The sequence below is a fragment of the Balaenoptera musculus genome, chromosome 3, assembly GCF_009873245.2.
Source record: "Balaenoptera musculus isolate JJ_BM4_2016_0621 chromosome 3, mBalMus1.pri.v3, whole genome shotgun sequence".
In the NCBI taxonomy this organism is placed as follows: Eukaryota; Metazoa; Chordata; class Mammalia; order Artiodactyla; family Balaenopteridae; genus Balaenoptera; species Balaenoptera musculus.
Window position 1 is genome coordinate 5,107,181 of NC_045787.1, and position 18,778 is coordinate 5,125,958.

An 18,778-nucleotide genomic window follows, 5' to 3' on the forward strand; every position below is an offset into this window, starting at 1 on the left:
GTAGAACACGGGGCATATAGCCAATATTTTGTAATAACTATAAATGGAAAATAACCTTTAAAATGGTATGAACAATAAAAATTTTTTTTTAATTTATGTAGAAATAAAAGGTCAAAGTAAAACTAGGGACGTTAGAGAGCAATTCTTTAATCAGGAAGGCAATGAGTTGGATCCTAGCAGTGTCCACGCAGAGGCAGCAGCAGCTGCGGCACGTGTCCAGCGGGAAGTGACCGGCATCTGGAGGGAAGGGGAGGCTGAGGTGTGGACTCCAGAGACCCCGCACAGGGCATGTGTGAACCGCGACCTGTGGACTGGAGACCAGTCTGTGTGGCTCTTTAGAGACAAACTGCGCATTCAGCGCTATTGTCCGAGGCTTCATCCACGTCCCATCACAATCGTTTCCATCTTTACCCAGTGCTTCAAGAAAGAAAACCAAGCTGACCACAGACCCTGCCCTCTTGTACCCGTCCTACTAGAACCAGGTGAAGGGCAGGAATGAGGCCTCTGCAGTGGGCAGAACTGAAATTTCACATCTTTCTGAACACCACTGCTTTACTGAAAATCAGTAAAGTAGCAAAGAATAAAGTAATCCACACAGAGTCTTTGTCTTGCTGTGCTTTTTCAGCAAAAACAGACTTTTCTCAAAAGTAATATATATTAGAGAGTTTGTGCTCAAATCATAACATTTTCACCTTTGAATTTTTCCAGAAAATACCTCTTGCGACTTCCAGTGATTCCAGAATCTCATTTATTTTTTTAATGTCGCAGAATTTCCTTTAGCACTTTGACATTCCTGCACCAACTGTGTCGTGCGGTGGGAACTTTCTCTGTCACTATGTCACATTGCTCGTGGAAAACATTGATGCTGGGAGATGTCACCGTAAATCGCAAAGACAGACGTGCCTCCTGAAACTAGAAACCATCAAGCCATCCCGAGAGTGAAAGCATATGTTACCTTGGTTGCCTGTGAAAGTCTTGGGTTACTTCTTGATGTAATTTTTATAGAACAACACAGTTTGGGATTCTTTCATCAGACTCTTGAAGCTTCTGCTGGCAGGGTCGAGGGCAGAAGGCAGCTGCCCTCTGTTTTGACAGGTTAATTCCCTGAGCTGATTCCTGTCACCTTTCGTAGTGACAGTCTCAGCCTCCTTTATTTCTCTGGACTTCCCACCGCTGGCATGGCCGTAACTACTGTCTGTGCTCACCCAGAATTGCTTCTGTCAACGGGAGTGGGTAGTGAGAGTGTCCAGGTCACCTGCTTACTGAGCATCATAAAATCAACAGCAGACCCCCCAGAAGGGCATCGGCTGGAAGCAGATTCTCTCCCCCCAGCCCTGCGCACGTGGGGTGAAGCTGCAGGGGTGAGCGGCCCTGGTCAGCACGGCTGCTTTCTCTCGGGAGGGCACAGGGGCACGAGGCGTGGGCAGCGGGTGTCTCCTCCTGCTGGCAGCCACAAGCTCTGGCCACCGCGGGATAAAGGAAGAGCCGGCCTCTCCCACAAAGCCCCCCCACCACCCCAGCCCGTGCACCCCTTCTTGCATCTCCCCCAGGCAGCAGCAGGAAGGATCCGCGTCCCCAGTGCCTGGTCCTTAAATCAAGGCTACGTGGCCGGACAGGGGCAGCCTCGCGTGTCATGGGGCCCCAGTGGGTGGGTGGCTGTAGGTCGGAGTCAGTGGGGTCCCACCCCCAGAACAGGGGGCTGCAGGGAATGGACAGGTGGACTCCAAAGCCAGTGGGGTGCTGGGGGGATGAACCACAATTCTCGTCCTTCTCAAAATGTGTTCCCAGAAGGGAAAACATGGTGCCCTTGGAAGGTTGCCTGTGTAGGACGGAGGGTTGGATTCGGACCTGAGAAGTCCAGTTGGGTAGGAAAACACCACCGATCCCTGTTCACTCGCCGGGTGCAGGGCAGACATGGAGCTGTCCCAGTAAGAAGGCTGCTAGGTGACTGCGTGCTTGTCAGTGGAGCCAGGTGGGGAAGCGTGTCCATGCTGAAGGGCCGCCACCGCGGGGATCGTCCGGCAAGGCCCAGAGGGTGCACTCAGGAGCTTTTCTAGAACGCCACATGCCGGCGGCTGGACTCAGCTCGCAGGTAGAAAATCTGGAAGCGGCGGCTGCGTTGTGGTAAACAGGCACTTCAGCCTTGAGAATGGAACACGCCGTCCTTGGCTCAGCCTGTGGCCAGCAGCTCCCCCTGCGTCCTGCAAGCGGAAACCACAGATGGCCGGCGTCCCAGGGAACAGGACGCGTGGCTGAAGGAGGCCTCGCTGAGCGAGGCCCCCGGGGTTGGGCAGGGGCCCGAGGTGCACACGCCTGTGGCCGGAGGGCCAGGCTTTTGGTGCTGAAGGCAGATTCGGTGCTGAACGGCTCGGGGTTTCCACGGGGGATGGAGGCCCGGAGCTCCACGTTGAAAGGAGTCTGCGATGCAGAGGGGTAGAGGGGTTCAGTGACCCCGGGGCCCACCCCCAGTGAGGGAGGGCCAGGCCGGGCAGCGTTCCGTGCAGCGGAGGGTCGGTATCTTTTTCTCTCGCTGACACCTGCGAACCTTCTCCGTGTTCTGAGAGGCGACCTGGCCTTGGGGTTCAGAGCGTGGCCTCCGGTCCTGCGTGGGGCTCCTGTGTGGCTTCGAGCACGTGATTGGCTTGTCTGTGTCTGTCTCCTCATCTATAAATCAGGGTGGACGGTAGCGGAGCCCAGCTGGCGGGGTTCCAGAGAGGGTTTAAGGGGTCTGTTCAAGCCCAGTCCTGAGAACACTGCCCAGCACACAGCAAGGATGAGCCACCACCACCGAGACTGCCTTTAAAGAGTACGTCCAGCTGCCACTGCCTGTGTCCCCACACAGCTAGTGGAACCCACTGGGACCCAGCCACTTAAGCAGAAGTATTAGCGGAATCTCCAGAAAACATAATTTTGAAATGATTATCTGATACAGTTTAAAGTTTTAGCAAAAAGTTCCTTTTCCCCTGCTTGCTTCTTCCAAGAAAATATAATCTGTCTTAAAACAGATTCCATAATTGCTAGAACTTTCTTTAAAGTGTAGAAGAAAGAGATGCTTATGTTTTGCAAGAATCAAAAATATCCATGAGGTATGTCTTTGATGCTGCCGGTGGCTTGAGGATTTTTTAGTGATAATGAAGTTGTCCCTTCGTATCTGCAGGGGATTACATTCCAAGGCACCCATTGGATGCCTGAAACCGCGGGTAGTACCGAACCCATATACTATGTTTTTTCCCATATACTACGTGGAGATGCTGGACAAAGGGATGACTTACATCCCAGGTGAGATGGAGTGGGACAGGCACACTTCATTTTATTGCACTTCATAGATGTGTCTTTTACAAATTCAAGGTTTGTGGCAACCCTGCATCAAGCAAGTCTATCAGTGCCATTTTTTTTCAACAACATTATTTTTTAATTAATGCTGTTTTTAAATGTTTAAATTGTTTTTTAGACATAATGCTATTGCGCACTTAATTATATAGTGTGGTGTAAACATAAGTTTTATACGCACTGGGAAACCAGAACATCTGTGTGATTCACTTTACTGCGATATTCGCTTTCTTGTGATGGTCTGGAACCAAACCTGAAATATCTCCAAGATCAGCCTGAGCATGAGATTCCGTCTCGCTATTCAGAACAGTGTGCAATTTAAATCTCATGAATTGTTTATTTCTGGAATTTTCCATTTAATATTTTTGGACCATGGTCAACCGAGGGTAACTGAAATCACACAAGGTGAAACGGTGTCTAAGGGGGACTACTGGGTTAAATAATGTGGTTTCACTTGAATTTCTATTAAATATTAATATTATCCAGGTTATATAAAACTGATGCTGACTTTGTCATCCTGAGAGGTTCACAAAAGTCAAAAGGAAATATCTGAGGACATTTATCACCTAATAATTGGGAAGCTATTTTAGAGACTGTCACAGAGAGTCTGTCCTTCCATAAGGTTTCTCAATGGACAATTCTAGAATGTTCCACCAAGGAAACATTCCTTCCTGACTGCCGTGGCTTTGCATCCTGGGCATTATTCTCATCCTTCGCCCAGATGAACGTCAATGCCGTGGAAAGCTGGCCTGTGGTCCTGCCAGGGAGGGAGCACGAGTCTGCCCCATGGCACTCATGTGTTTACTCCTTCATGCATTCCCACGGCTGCTGCCCACGAGGCCCGGGCCAAGCCCTGGACATCTCCGTCATCTGCCCTCACCTGGTGTCTCCAGCAACCCGCACGAGGTCTGTTCCGTGGCAGGCACTTATTAATCTGTGGGAAATACAGGTTGCTCTTTTGGGACTTTCTCATAGCTAAGCTGCACTTTTCCAAAGAACCAGATTTTTTTTTTAACACACAGTGATTGCTAAAAAATAAGGTCGAGAAGAGTTTTTAAAGTTCTGGTTTTATTACGAATCAAGCAAGGATCACACTTCTGAGATGACTCTTGCTTCCTGAGGGCTGGACCACGGATGCTCTTCTCACGCTCGCAGGCACCCTTCGTGGGCCGCCGTCTGTGCCCCCCTCCCCGAGGTCCCCTTGCCGGGTCCAGCTGCTAAGCCCTCCGCTTCCTGCTTCTCCTCTTGCCTCACCTCCCACCCACTCCCAAGGGCTCGTATCTTACCCTGGAAACCTGTTTCCTCCAGGGTCAGAACCTGGCTTCCTTCCCTCAACGACAGATCCCTCCCAGTCCCGCAGGCGTCGCCCACCCGGCTGCTCTCAGCCCCTTTCCCTCCCCCCGAGTTGCCTCTGTCCTGGGCCAGGCCCTTGCCCATCTTCTCGGGGTGGTGGCAGTAACGCAGCTGGCCCCCACCCCGTACTTGACGGCCACCCACCTCCCAAGTGACCCGTCCCAGAGGAAACCCGGACCCTGCGCTCCGTCGCCTCCAGGAGAGATGCAGGTGCTGACCTTTCTGTCAGCCTTACCTCCTACAGTGGGGACAGTTGTGCCCCAAAGGTATATTGAAGCCCGTCCCCTCCCTCCCCTGCCTCCCCCCCCCCCACCTGTGAACGTGTCCTTATTTGGACACAAGGTCTTTGCAGAAGTAAAGAAGAGATCATCCTGGGTCAGGATGGGCCCTAATGCCATGACCAGTGAGTGTCCTGGTAAGAAGAGGAAGTGTGACACAGAGGCAGAGAGACGCATAGGGAGAAGGTCACATGACCTGAAGGCAGAGATCGGGGTGATGCGTCCACAAACCCACGGACGCCTGTGATTGACAACAGACCACCAGAAGCCAGGGGGAGGCATGGGACAGATTCTCCCCTAGAGCCTCCCGGATCAGCCCTGCCCACACCTTGGTATTGGACTTCTGCCCTCTAGAACTGAGAGAAAATTAATTTCTGTCCTTTCAAGGCAGCCAGTACGGCACTCTGTTACGGCAGCCCCAGGAACTAACCCACCTCCCATCCCTGCCTGCTCCCTCTCTATCCTCCCGGGAGCACCTGGACACGTACTCCCCGTGCTCCCCCTGGTCTCCCTCCCTGTGTTCTGGATGGATCATTCCACTTGTCCTTGAGTCCAGCTCCCGAACCACCTCCTCCAGGAAGTCTCCCCTGCCTGGCCCCCCAGGCCGGGTTTGGCGCTCCATCTGCACCCCGCACAGCACGCTCCTTGCACAGACTAGAGCAGGCTATCTCAACAGGGGGCGATTCTGCCCCGACCCCCGGGGACACTTGGCGGTATGTGGAGGCATTTGTGGTTATTACATCGGGCACAGGGCTGCTATTGCATGCGGCGGTTAGAGGCCAGAGATGCTGCCAGACCTCCTGCAATGCACAGGACAGCCCCACTACCAGGAATGATCCATCCCCAGATGCCATCCCCAGTGCCCGGGCTGGGACTCTCTGATCTAGAGAACACTCGCTTCTGCGGAGATGTATCGTATGTTTCCCTGCTTGTCTACCCCAGGCCTGGTGGGGAGCACCGTATCACCCACGGCTGTGGCCCAGCTCTGCCCGCCGCATCACCTCCCTTCTCATAACTGGGCTACAGGTCGTAACATCAGACAGCCTTGTTGGTATCCATGGGAGAAAATAAGCGTTTAACCTCTTGGGTACAGTCCCCTCCATGTCGACGACTTTGATAGACCCAAGCATGTCTTTAAGGATGGGTCAACCACAAGGGTGACGCCCCTGGATGTGTGTGCAGTGAAAGGTTGTGTCCTGATGGGCGGAGAGTCACAGCTTCCTTCTGGGTGTCCCCAGGGGTTCACTCAGCCATCTTTCCAAAACACAGCATCACCTGCTGGTGCCCTGCCCGCCTCAGGTGGACGCACACAGCCCACGATGCACTGTGAGAACATTTCTGCTCGGGAGAAACTGCAGTGCCTTTCTCCAGCAGACGGTATATCCACGTGTACATGTGCACAAAGCTTTCATCCTGGTCCCTGAATGGAGGATCCTGGCCTTTTCCACCTAAAACCACCCAAGAGTGGCTCCATTCTGTCTACCTGGCAGTGCGGCCCCTCGTGCTCCTCACCACAAGTGCCCTGTCCCCAGCATCCTTTGTTGCTATGGAATGTTCTAGTGGTCTGTCTTGAAACTTGCTTTTCTAATAGCCTTTATGTGTGTGACTATGAATTAGTGCCCAATGTCAGAATTATAAAACAGACATTGTGTCCTCAAGTTGTAACTTCCAGAAAGATAAACTTAGCTTTTTGTTTCTGAGGTGAATATTTTGAGTTGACGATTTCTAGAATCTGCCTTACAGTCTTTTTTTGTGATTTATATTATAAAAATAAGGCCTTTAATATATAGTAGAATCCTTACAACATTTTGTAACGAGGATATAGAAGTTTGATTTTTTTAATTGTAGTTGAGGTACAATATTATATGTTACGGGTGGTCATTATAGTGATTCACAATTTTAAAGGTTATACTCCATTTATAGTTATTATAAAATACTGGCTATATTCCCTGCATTGTACAATATATCCTTGTAGCTTATTTTATGCATAATAATTTGTGTCTCTTAAACCCCTACCCCTCTCTTGCCCTTCCCCCACACAGTGATAACCACTAGTTTGTTCTCTATATCTGTGTCTGTTCCTTTTTCATTATATTCACTAGTTTGTTTTATTTTTTAGATCCTACAGTGTTTATCTTTCTCAGTCTGACTTATTTCATTTATCACGATGCTCTCCGAGTACATCCACATTGCTGCAAATGGCAATATTTCATTCTTCTTTATGGCTGAGTAGTATTCCATTGTATAAATATACCACATCTTCTTTATCCATTCATCTGTTGATGGACACTTAGGTTGCTTCCATATCTTAGCAATTGTAAATAATGCTGCTATGAACATTTGGGGTGCATATATGTTTTTGAATTAAAGTTTTGGGTTTTTTTTCAGATATACACCCAGGAGTGGATTTGCTGGGTCGTATGGTAGTTCCATTTTTAGTTTTTTGTATCTCATGAAAGATCTTATCAACAAAATCTGGGGGACTTCCCTGGCGGTCCAGTGGTTAAGACTTCACCTTCCAATGCAGAGGGTGTGGGTTCGATCCCTGGTCGGGAAGCCTAGATCCCACAAGCCTCGTGGCCAAAAAACCAAAACATAAAACAGAAGCAATATTGTAACAAATGGAATAAAGACTTTAAAAATTGTGCACATAAAAAAAAAAATCTTAAAAAAAAAAAAAACAAGATCTGGAACTAAATTACAAATAGAGTGGGGTGAGGGGATGGCGTTAAATAAGTTTGCTATAGGATGTCGAAATAATGGAAGCAAATAGAAGCATGAGCTTCTGCTTAAAACCCAAGGAGGGCACAGGGACCTGAATGCCCAGCAGAGGGATGGGACACAGGGAAGGGCTGAGCCTCTGTGTCTTTGGACACACTGATTGCCTGGGGGGAGCCCTCCAAGCCCCTCCCACCCCCACTAGCAAAGCCCTTTCCCTGGCAGGTTCTGTGCCTCCTGCGAGACAGGCCATGACGCATCTCTCCCTGGTCCTTCGACCTCGAGGGGCCTCCGGTCATCACCCGGTGGTCTGGAGGAGGCAGCTGTGCTTGGGGGGGATTAAGCTGATCAGTGGAAGCCCACTTTCCTGACCAGCCCTGATGATCAAGCCCAAGTACAGCGTTGTCTGTGGGAGTTTAATGAGATACTACGTGTGAAAGTGGCCACACCACTGCAGCACTTCAGCAGACATGACCGGACGTGGACCAGATGCCATTGCACTTGTGGACAGAGGCCACGTGGGGATTCAGGGCGTTTCACGTCGGAACCTGACACCAGCTCGTTAGCCGCTCAGTTGGCCTGACGGCCTGTCCCCACCGCGTCATTCTGCCCCCTCCCCTTCCTGCTCTTTCAACACCCTCTGCTTCTCCTTCCCCACCTTGGCTGGTGCTGGGTGGGACCCCTGACGGGCAGCAGGTCTCCCCCCTGTAAACTCACCGTCCTCCTAATCGACGTAGGAGGCCTGGGGCTTCCCTCGGGAAGGTTACTCTTGGGTTCCAGTCACCGCAAGGACCCTCACATCTCTCCCAACACTACAGTCACGCACACAAACACACACACACGTGTGCACATCCAAACACACATGTGAATGTTCATGTACATACAAACACACACATGCATATGCACACTGGTATGTGCACACGTGAACATGCATGCACGCAAGCATATATACACATACACACATTCTCAGACCCATGGTAAGGGCTGCAGAGTCACATCAATGCATTTCCACCCGCCACTGCTTCTCTTTGATGCTCCATTGGAGAGGTCCAGCAGGAGTCCCTCCCTCCCTGGTCAGTGGCTTCAGAGTCGTCGTTGTGATTTGGGAAAGCGTTTCTGTGAAGTAGTCTCATCCGTTGTGGAGTTTTATCTGTCCTTCAGAACTTGTAAGTTGATCTACTTTGAACAGCAGACCTTAAAAGAGAGGCGAAATCACTGCTGTGTCTCCGAGCGGACCTCCTTTCAGAGATGCTTGTTCCGGTGCTTTCCTCAAGCCGAGCGTGTGACCCAGCTGAGCTTCCCCTCCACAGGCAGCGTCCTGAAAGGGGTCCACACTGAGCACAGCACAGGCCTGAAACCGGTGTCGGAGGGGTAAGGGTGCGCGAGTGCTTTTAGACTAAAAATTACACTTTCCAAAACTTTAAAAACAAGTAGCAGCAGCTCTATAATTCAGCCCAGGAAATGAGTGAGGAACATCAAAATTTTACATGAGGAGTCTGGAAATTCTAACTAGTTTTAAAGGAGCAGAAGCCTGTAATTCACGGGCAAATGAAACACAAAAATGTCATGAAAGTATGTTTGCAAAGGAAAAAAATAGTGAGAAGGACAATCTAACCAAGTGACAAATAATGAATATGTTTATGTCAACAAGTTAAAATGACATTATCAAAAAGGCTGAGAAATTAGCCCTACAAATGCAAAGTACTGGATTTGCCTGAAGATTTTTGTGACCAAATAAGCCAAGTCATAATATCCGCACGAAAGACAGAGAATTTTGTGTGTTTTTTTTTCCAAGAGGGCAGAATGAAACTAACTTTGCCAAAGAATAAGGATGAGATCCTCTGTGATAGTTTCAAAAATAAAAATCCACATTTATTGTGTTCATCCTGTGCCTGGCACTGTGCCAAGCATCTTATAAGTTTTAACATATTAAATGCCTATAAAAATTCAGTGTCATATAATATTGTGACTATGCTTATTTTACAGATGAGGAAGTTGAGATTCAGAGAGGTTAAGTAACTCACCCAGGGTCACACAGCCAGGAAGTGTTGGAGCAGGGATTTGAAGTCAGGTCTATTGAATTCTGTACACTCACCCAACACACAGACACACAGACACACACACACACACACTGTGCCCTAGCTTCACCAAGTGTCTGCCCATCCTCCTCTGAATACAGCTGCATATTTCAACCACCACTTTTGGACCACTTATCTTCACCCACCATGACCTGATAAACATTTACTACCCGTATTTCAAGGCTCAGTTCAAGTGTCTTCAAATGTGGAAATCTTTCTGACCACACAGACAGCAAACACTACCCCTTCTCTTTTCCTCTCCCACAGGTAGAATCCATCCTCCCCTCTGAGCCGTAAGTTCCATGAGGACCAAACTCGTTTCCAGTTTAGAAAGCCCTGCAGTCCCAGTAACCAGCACAGTTCCTAACCCGGGGAGGACTTGTAGCGGTGAATAGAGATGGACTATCTCCTCCTTGCTCTGGGCCGTCTTGATTCCATTCACCAGTGGCTCTCATTCAGGAGTGATTTTGTCTCTGAGGGGACATTTGGCGATGTCTGGAGACAGTTTGGATGTCATAGCTCAGGAGGTGCTGCTAGCATCTAGTGGGCAGAGGCCACGGACACTGCTGAACATCCTGTGGTGCACAGAACACCCCACGACAAAGAATTATCCAGCCCACGCTGTCAACAGTGCTGGGGCTGAGAAACCCCGACGTACCCCTGCTGTCTCAGCAGCGACAACACCCCCGATTCTCTCCCCATAATGATTCTAAGGCCCTACAGGCAGGAGCCAGGATCACTTTGTCTTTCTAAACCCAGCACCCAACATACTGAGTGAGTGAATGAGTGAATGAATGAATGAACAAGAGGTGAAGAAGTGACAGAGCCAGACTGAAATTCAATGTGCACATCAGGGTAATGAAAGCCACGTAAGACCAGGTGGCCTGTCCGAGGACCTGAGTCTGGGGTTGCTTGTTAGCTGTGTGGAAATGTTTTCATGTTGATCATTGTGATTGGCCCCCCAAAAAGCTATAAGCAAAAAAAAAAAAAAAAAAGGTCAAACCAAAGCACCAACTAATGATTTTGTTTGACAGATGCAGCCCCAGAGAACTGTGTTATCATTAGAATTGCTTGGCATCAATATTACTGAGAGATTTTGAGATTTTTAAGGTTTGTTAGGTCAGAATCCTATGGTTGCACATAACCCTACGTTTACAATCTGGAACAAGACAGATTGATTGTAATCAGGAGAGAGAGTTTACTTTTCTAACCTCTTAATGCTTGCACAGAGCTATCACAGTGGGCTAAGTAAACTGTCACATCAGGTCCTTTGGCATTAAATACAAGTAGAGGTATTTTAGGGAAAACAAGAGTTATTTGAAGGAAAATCTCCAGAAAAGACTCTCTATTAGTTACATGGAAATAGATGAGAGAAATATCAATGTTAGGAAAATAAGAAAAACTGTTCTTAGTTGGTTGTACGCACCTTAAAATTCTCAAAATGTTTTCAAATTCAATATCTTATCTGACATTCATAATGATGCTGTAAAGTGGGTTTTGTCCCTGATTTATAGAGGAAAATACAGAGGGTCAGAGGAGTTAGGCTGAAGGTTTCCCCGAAATCCAGACTCTAGGAGACTGTACCCTGGAAGGAAGAATGGGAGCTGCAACATCACTAATTATTAGAGAAAAGCAAATCAAAACTACAATGAGGCATCACCTCACACCAGTCAGAATTTCCATCATCAAAAAGTCTACAAATCATAAATGCTGGAGAGGGTGTGGAGAAAAGGAAACCCTCCTACACTGCTGGTGGGAATGTAAATTGGTACAGCCACTATGGAGAAACAGTATGGACGTTGCTTAAAAAGCTAAAAATAGAGCTACTGTATAATCCAGCAATCCCACTCCTGGGCAGATATGCAGAGAAAACACCAATTCAAAAATGTACATGCACCCCAATGTTCATAGCAGCTCTATTTACAAAAACCAAAACATGGAAGCAACCTAAGTGTCCATCGACAGACAAATGTGTAAAGAAGATGTGAGATAGATGATAGATAGATAGATAGATAGATAGATAGATAGATAGATAGATAGATAGATAGATATAGATATAGATATGCAATGGAGTATTACTCAGCCATAAAAAGAATGAAATATTGCCATTTGCAGCAACATGGATAGACCTAGAGATTATCATTCTAAGTGAAGTAAGTCAGACAGAGAAAGACAAATATCATTTGATATCACTTATATATGTGGAATCTAAAAAAATGATACAAATGGACTTACTTCCAAAACAGAAACAGACTTGTAATAACCTATAATGGAAAAGAATATATATATATAATACACATATTCTGGGAATATATATATAACTGAATCACTTTGCTGTACACCTGAAACTAACACAACATTGTAAATCAACCATACTTCAATTAAAAAAATAAAGAAGTTCCCTGGTGACCTAGTGGTTAGGATTTGGCCCTTTCACTGCCGAGGCCCGGGTTCAATCCCTAGTCAGGGAACTGAGATCCCGCAAGCTGCATGGTGTGGCCAAAAAAACAAAAAAGAAAAAGAAAAAAAAGAATGGGAGTTGGTTCAACGTGAGAATGGCCCTGGCCCATCAGAGGCCCGGGGTGGACAGAGTGACCCTCCCCTTCTTGGTGCAGTGGGCACCTCAAGGGCATTTCAGCAAGAATAGCTCAGCCGCCCAGTTTTCGAGCCCAGTGTGTCGCTGGGTGATGCTTAAACAGCCCATCAGAGGAGGACAGGTGATGTATGGAAAGATATTTGTTAGCTGCAAACTAGGGTGTAAGACAGGGGGCGAGAGGGGAGTGCTTTGTGGCCAGCTGAGTGCAGTGAAGATGTTAAGACCTCCGAGTGCCACACACGGTCTCCGTCTCCCGGCTGCTGAATTGACCGAGTGCTGGTGCTTTATGTTCATAATTCTTCTCGGGAAGAAGAGGCAACAAAGACTGGTCTGTTCATTTGGGGGTTTATCTGTTGTCTTTTGTAACAATTGACACTTTCACAAAGAATTAGCAAAGTATATGTTCATGCCAAGAGCGTTGGAATATTCCAAGATTATTGTGAGCTTGTATTTGTCTGGCTGCTTTTAGTTCAGAATTCTCAAGTCATACCATAAATTTTCAGTATTATAGAAAAGAATGATAGAGATGGTTAGAATTTGCATATTATACAGAACAATAGCCCTTGATACTTGCTCCCACTTATGTAAAAACGGATGCCGACATTCCTGCAAAGATGCATTTGCCGATGTTTAATGAAATAACGTTGGACTTTGATCTTGACCCACGTGATGATGATTATAAATGTATTAGCTTTTCATAGTCCCTTTTTATAAGTGTGACTACACCACATAAGCAAAGCAGGAGAGACAGGGGGAAGTTTCTGTAAGTCAATAAATGGTGGTTTCCTGTCTTCTTTTCCAGTTTCCCTTCACCCTTTAGCAGCGCATTTCTTGTGCACCAAGCAGCTAATTAGAAGAGGTGGTCTTGCCCTTGATCGGCGGATGGAAAAGCTCAGCCAGAGGGATGTCCAGAGCAGCCAGAGCAAAGCAGTAGCTCTGGGTTTCTGAGTCGCCCCCCCCCACCCCGCCAACTGGGCTTTGCTCTGAGTCTCCACTGTTGAAAAGACAAATGTTAAAAAGGAACCATAAGCTCTGAATTTAGATATGTGAAACAGCCTCCCATTCCCAGTTGGTAGGGATCCGGTGCCATTTTCCCCGTGAATGAAGACGTCTTCCCAGGGGAGTTATGGGTGGGTTATCAGAGAGACCTAAGATGGGAGGACCTTGGTCCCCAAGCCACACACACCGGGATGGCTGCTGCCCTCAGTTCCTGTGCAAGGGAACAGGTACGCGGTGTAGCCCAGCCAGGCCCTGGGGGTGAGGTCCAGGTCCCGCTCAGGTCCCCTTACACAGATGGCACACGCCCGCAGTGTGCTGCAACAAAAATATTACATGCCGAGGGCCTGTCCGGAGAGCATTGTTAGCGAAGGTTCATAAGCAACAGGAGACTGCTGAGAACGGTGTGCACGCATTTGCTAGTGGGTGAAACTCAGGGTGTTTCCATCCCACCCACAAAACACGTGCGTGGGATGCTCGGGAAGACAAGCAGATCTTCCAGGACGGGCGAAGGGGAGTCAAGTGCGAGGAACTGTAGCTGAGAGGCTGAGAGAGCGTGTCCGTTGATGGGCCGCGAGGGGGCGTCGTGGGGAGCGGCTGAGCCGGGAGCAGCGAGAGTGGTGCCGACTCACCTGATGGAGGGTCCAGCCCCGCCCACCTCGTCGTGGTCCTCTGTCTGCCCATTCCCTCTGAGGCCGAGTGAGCCTCATTCCCCAGGGCTCCCTGGAGGGGTGGTGATGGCCTGAGACAGGGCCACCTCGGCGGTGTCTGCTGGTCCCTTCTCGCTCATGGTCTAGAGCCTGCGTCCATCCTGAGCTGAACCAGACCCTCTGGTCACTGCAGACCCAAAGGCTCCGTCCTTCAGACCAGAGCACCCCTGGTCACTGCGAGGGGCGTGGACCTCTCCCGGCACCAGCCCCCCACCACCGGCGATCATGTGAGGAAGCACTGGCCTCCCCTGGACCCCTCACTGGGGACTCGAGGACAGGCTTCCGCCTCCGTGTAAATGGCCCTACCATCTTCTCAGGAACTGGTTCCCTCATGGCATGAATTACAAGAAAGTCACTCATCGCTGCTGAGCTTGAACATAAAAAGTTGGAGTTTTAAAGTGTGTGCGTGAATCTATAAATATACACATCTATACATAAACATGTGTCTCTAAGTTATCATTAAAGGCATTCTGTGGTGGGAGGGAAAGGAAGTTAGAACAGCATTTTGCCTCCGGGATGACGGGCTCCGTTTTGCATCGATGCCCCTTTGATAAAGCTGGTCCTCCCAGCTTGGGCGCGGGACCTGGAGCAGTGGCCGCCTTCCAGCATCCTGGGATTAGCTCGTTCCGAGCACGCCAGCAGCCCGCGTGTCTCTCTCTCCCCAAAAAGCTTGCCCGCCACTGGACTCCTCCATCCATTTGGTAACAAAGCTGTGATGTTCCGTATCTCTCCTTTCATCACACTGGTTCAGACATCAGAAATCCCCGCCACTTTGTGTGTTCTTAACGCGGGTGGGAATCGGGATTGCTGACGGGTCCTAACCCGGTTTATCTTTTCCTCTCATTCAGGGGCGGATCTGCAGAAAAGCGGGCAAATCAAAAAAGTCCTTCAGTCGCAAGGAAGCCGAAGCTACCTTTAAGAGTTTGGTGAAGACTCATGAAAAATACGGCTGGGTCACCCCGCCCGTCTCTGATGGCTGATGTTTGCAACGTGCATTAGACGCTTAAGCCGCCTCTGCACACACACGGATACCCGACATCTCCTCCTCCACGCTGAGCATCCTTCATCCTTTTTCACTCCAGCCGGAACTGAATCCTGAATGCCAAGGAGACGTTTAAGTTATTTATGACCAGATGTGTTTACAGAGAGAAAGAGGGAGCCAACGCTCTTCGGGATTAGGTTTCGATTATAAATGAATGATCATCTCTAAGTCACTTTAGAACAAGCATCAAGATGGTGACATTCCCCAGCCCGCCTGCCCCTCCGCCCGCCCCATCACTTTGGCCCTTAGCTTCTTTCCATGACAGCACCTCCGAAGAGCAGGCAGGAGACTCAGTGCCCCACGCTCGACCCGTTTACATGTAAAAGGCGCCGTTCGTAGGTAACAGGGACGCCCTGCATCACCAGTACCTGTTTGCTGTGCTCTGTATCTCTGTTTCTCTCCCTGGCAGGTCAACATAACTTGAAGACCTGTCTTCCTGTGGCCCCATGTCATGACATGTAGACCTCATTTGTGCTATGACCTTTGGCTCATGAAAACAAAAATTTAACATCGCCAGGTTCTAGTGATTTAAAACAACAACTGCCCACTTGGTTAAACCGTGCCCCCAACGCTGATTTTGCAGTGTGTGTGTGTGTGTGCGTGTTGTCCACAGCTCAGCCCGTGCCCGTGGGTGAAGCCGGGTGTGCTGTGGCCATGATGGGGCACACACGGTGCAGACGCCAGGGGCGCCCTCCCTGGGGCTCAGAGCAACGGTGGTGAGATGTGGACAGTCTCTGTCGATATCCTGAGATGCTCCTACGACATTTGTGTTCCTGTCTTCTCTCTGCTGGTCAACCCACCACCAAAAGCAAAAGACAATGTCCCATTCACTGAAGTCACCTTACTCATTTTCTTCTATGTGCTCGTGACAGGGAATGCCAGAACTGCCAAAGGAGACCCAGTGACCGTACGATGATTTGCATGGCCCAGTAGTCACTTGTGTGTCCCCGAGGCTGGGATGCGTGAGCACCCTTGCTAGGATATAAACTTCTGTTATTTAACTCCCCACAATTTCATTTTTCTCTTCTGTTAAGTTACTTAGAACTTTCTAAGAAACACCATGAAATGAGGAAACACTGTTTATAATAATATGCGGAAAGAGGTTAAAATGTTCATTCCAAGTGGAAAAATCTTATTGGACACATTTTAAATAAAATCATACATACCTGAATCCAGTCATTGTGGGCTATCCTTCCATTTAAAATATTTAATCTATTTTCAAAATTTAATATTTCAAATACTACAAATACTACGACAGCATTCTGCAACAAGGTGCAGGAAAAGAGTCTTAGGAACCCATGGTCTTTGCAAAAATCCAGTGGATTAAAATCTCCCCCAGAAGCAACCAGAGAGACAATTAGAAACTAACTGGAAGCATTAAGGGAATGATTTGGCCAAACTCGGATGTTGCCAATTGTATTTTGCCACTATGAAGGAAGGGGAATTTTCTTTGCTGATTATATTAAATTCTTCAGGCAGTTTTGGGTATTCAGAGACCTGTTCACTCACCCAGGTGATCAGAGATCTGAGACACCACGGCTCAAAGGACGGGGGTCAGCTCCTTCCAGCAGGTTTGGTCATTCCCCTAAATCTACCATTTATTGCTACTTTTTTTTTTTTTTTTTACAACGTTCTGATGTGCCCCAGATACACATGCAGTTCTGTGCAGCCAACATGCTTGTCCTCCTGCTCAAGTTCCCTGTGAGTAATAATAGTCATGAAATTTGATGACAATGAACTTAAATTGTCCATTCACCTGATCCTCCACAGCGGAATTCTCCATCCTGGAAACCTGATGTTTAACCCATGGTCTTTGGGCCCCTGGGCTCCTGGTTGTAATGGAATTACACGGTGGATGTTGAAGATCTAGGGCAGAAACACCGGCTAGGCAGAGCACCTGAGTTTCTTTCTTTCCAGATAGTTTCCTCTTCCAAATTTTAAAATAAAAACAACTTTCTTTTAGGAATGTATGTATATATTTGGACATATGTCTATATATCCAAAGCTGGGTCACTTCAGTGCTGCTTATTAGCTGATTGAAGAGCTTGGCCAAGAGTTGGTTCAGGTGTAGCCAGGAGGTGACTTATAACCTAAAGGTGGGAGAGATTACTGCCAACAGCAAGGGGGAGGGAGACCGTTGGCTCAATTTCAACCTCTCTGTACACCCTAAACTTGACTTTTTTTCCGTGGCATCTCCAATAGGTTTTTTAGAAACTGGAAGTTATAGAAAAAATACTCTTTAGTAAAAGAAATATTATTTTTCACTGAAATTGGTAAGACTTTCTTATTTTAAAAGCAGCAGAGAATAATTTGAAATTCAACTACTGCTTTGACTCTTAGTCTGAAGCAAGAACTCCCTTTCCGGGGGCTGGAGAAAAACATGGCAGTGTTGGCCAAACAGCAGAGCCCGCTGGCCATGGAAGTTTCCCGATGACCCCGCATGTGGGTCCTGCTGGGCTCACATTCCCACACAGGCCAAGAAATCCATCCCTCTCCAGGCCGACAGCAGGGGAGTAATTGGACGGGCCTGCAGATGTCCACGGCCCACCAGCTCCACACGCCCGCTTATGGACAGGAACTTGAATCCAGCCAGTGGCCACAGAACCAAGGGAAGGGAAAAGTACAAACTCACAGGTGCCTCCTTTCCATTCAGTGGTTTTCCTGGACTGACTGCCCTTGCTCCTGGGTGTCCCCTCCACAGCGGGCCAAGGGCTGTGTGTGGGACTGCACGTGGCTCATCAGCTCCATAAAGATCAAGAATTACTTCTGCTTAGGAAGTTCTCCGTGAGCAGTAAGATTCCACACTCACACACACACACACACACACACACACACAGTGCCTGGAAGACTCACAATACCTAAAATTCATTACTCAAAACCAAATTAGGCCTCAATTTTTCAGCCCCCAAGTTTACTCCATTTTTCACAACTCAGCCTTATCTCATGAGAGGAAAATCCGTGGCCTCGTGAGAAAGACCCGGTATAGAAAGACAAATGCCCACAGTGTCTGTGTGATACTGGCAAGTCACGTCACCTGCTTGAGCCTCAGTTTCCTCGGCCGTAAACTCCTACCAGGTTGGCGTGAGAATTGACTTAAACAACGAGGGAAAGTGCTTGGGAACCAAAAATTGTCATATGAACTTTATGTGTCATTTTTATAGTATGGGGAAATTATAATAACAACAGGATTTCACTAGAACACACTTGGATAAAGACTCAGATTGAGCAATTACAATGGTTCAAATACAATTATCTTATAACCCTACACTGGCTTTCCGTCCCCAATCCCTTACTTTAAGTCAATCAACCAAACTTAGTGAGCATCTCTCTACCCACTCAGATACAGGGAATGTAGAAGTTAAAGACATGGCTCCTTCCTGGAGAAACTCATAAGACAAGAATAACACACAGACAGCTCAATGCTAAACTGCGTTGCAGCAGTTGTCGACGTGGTGCAAGGCCAGAGGCTCCCTGACTGATAACCAGGGAAGATTTCAGAGTGAGTCAGGTTTGAGCTATGGCTGGGGGAGCGGGAAGGACAGGAGTCGGACACGGTCTCCATCCACACTGGCCCTGGAGGGGGGAACTGGGCAGCCACTTGTCACTTCTCCCATGCAGGGACCCTGTCTGCAGATCTGATTCAGGAGGCAGGACAGAGTCCAACCCCACAGCCTAAC

General features: G+C 48.2%; 1 protein-coding gene across 2 annotated transcripts in view; it reads left to right on the forward strand.

The window, feature by feature from the left end:
* Positions 1-16,272, forward strand: part of UBE2QL1 (ubiquitin conjugating enzyme E2 Q family like 1) — a 45,089-nt gene extending 28,817 nt beyond the window's left edge. Inside the window, exons 2-3 of one of the 2 annotated variants that reach the window (XR_005019348.1) lie at positions 769-880; positions 14,908-14,994. Coding sequence is in view for 1 of the 2 variants with exons in the window: in XM_036847725.1 (XP_036703620.1) it covers positions 14,908-15,039 (132 nt within the window). In the remaining variant the exon portion in view is untranslated. Of the gene's footprint in view, positions 1-768; positions 881-14,907 lie in introns of both variants that reach the window. The other variant, XM_036847725.1, reaches the window with a different exon arrangement.
* The last annotated feature ends 2,506 nt before the right edge of the window (positions 16,273-18,778 follow it).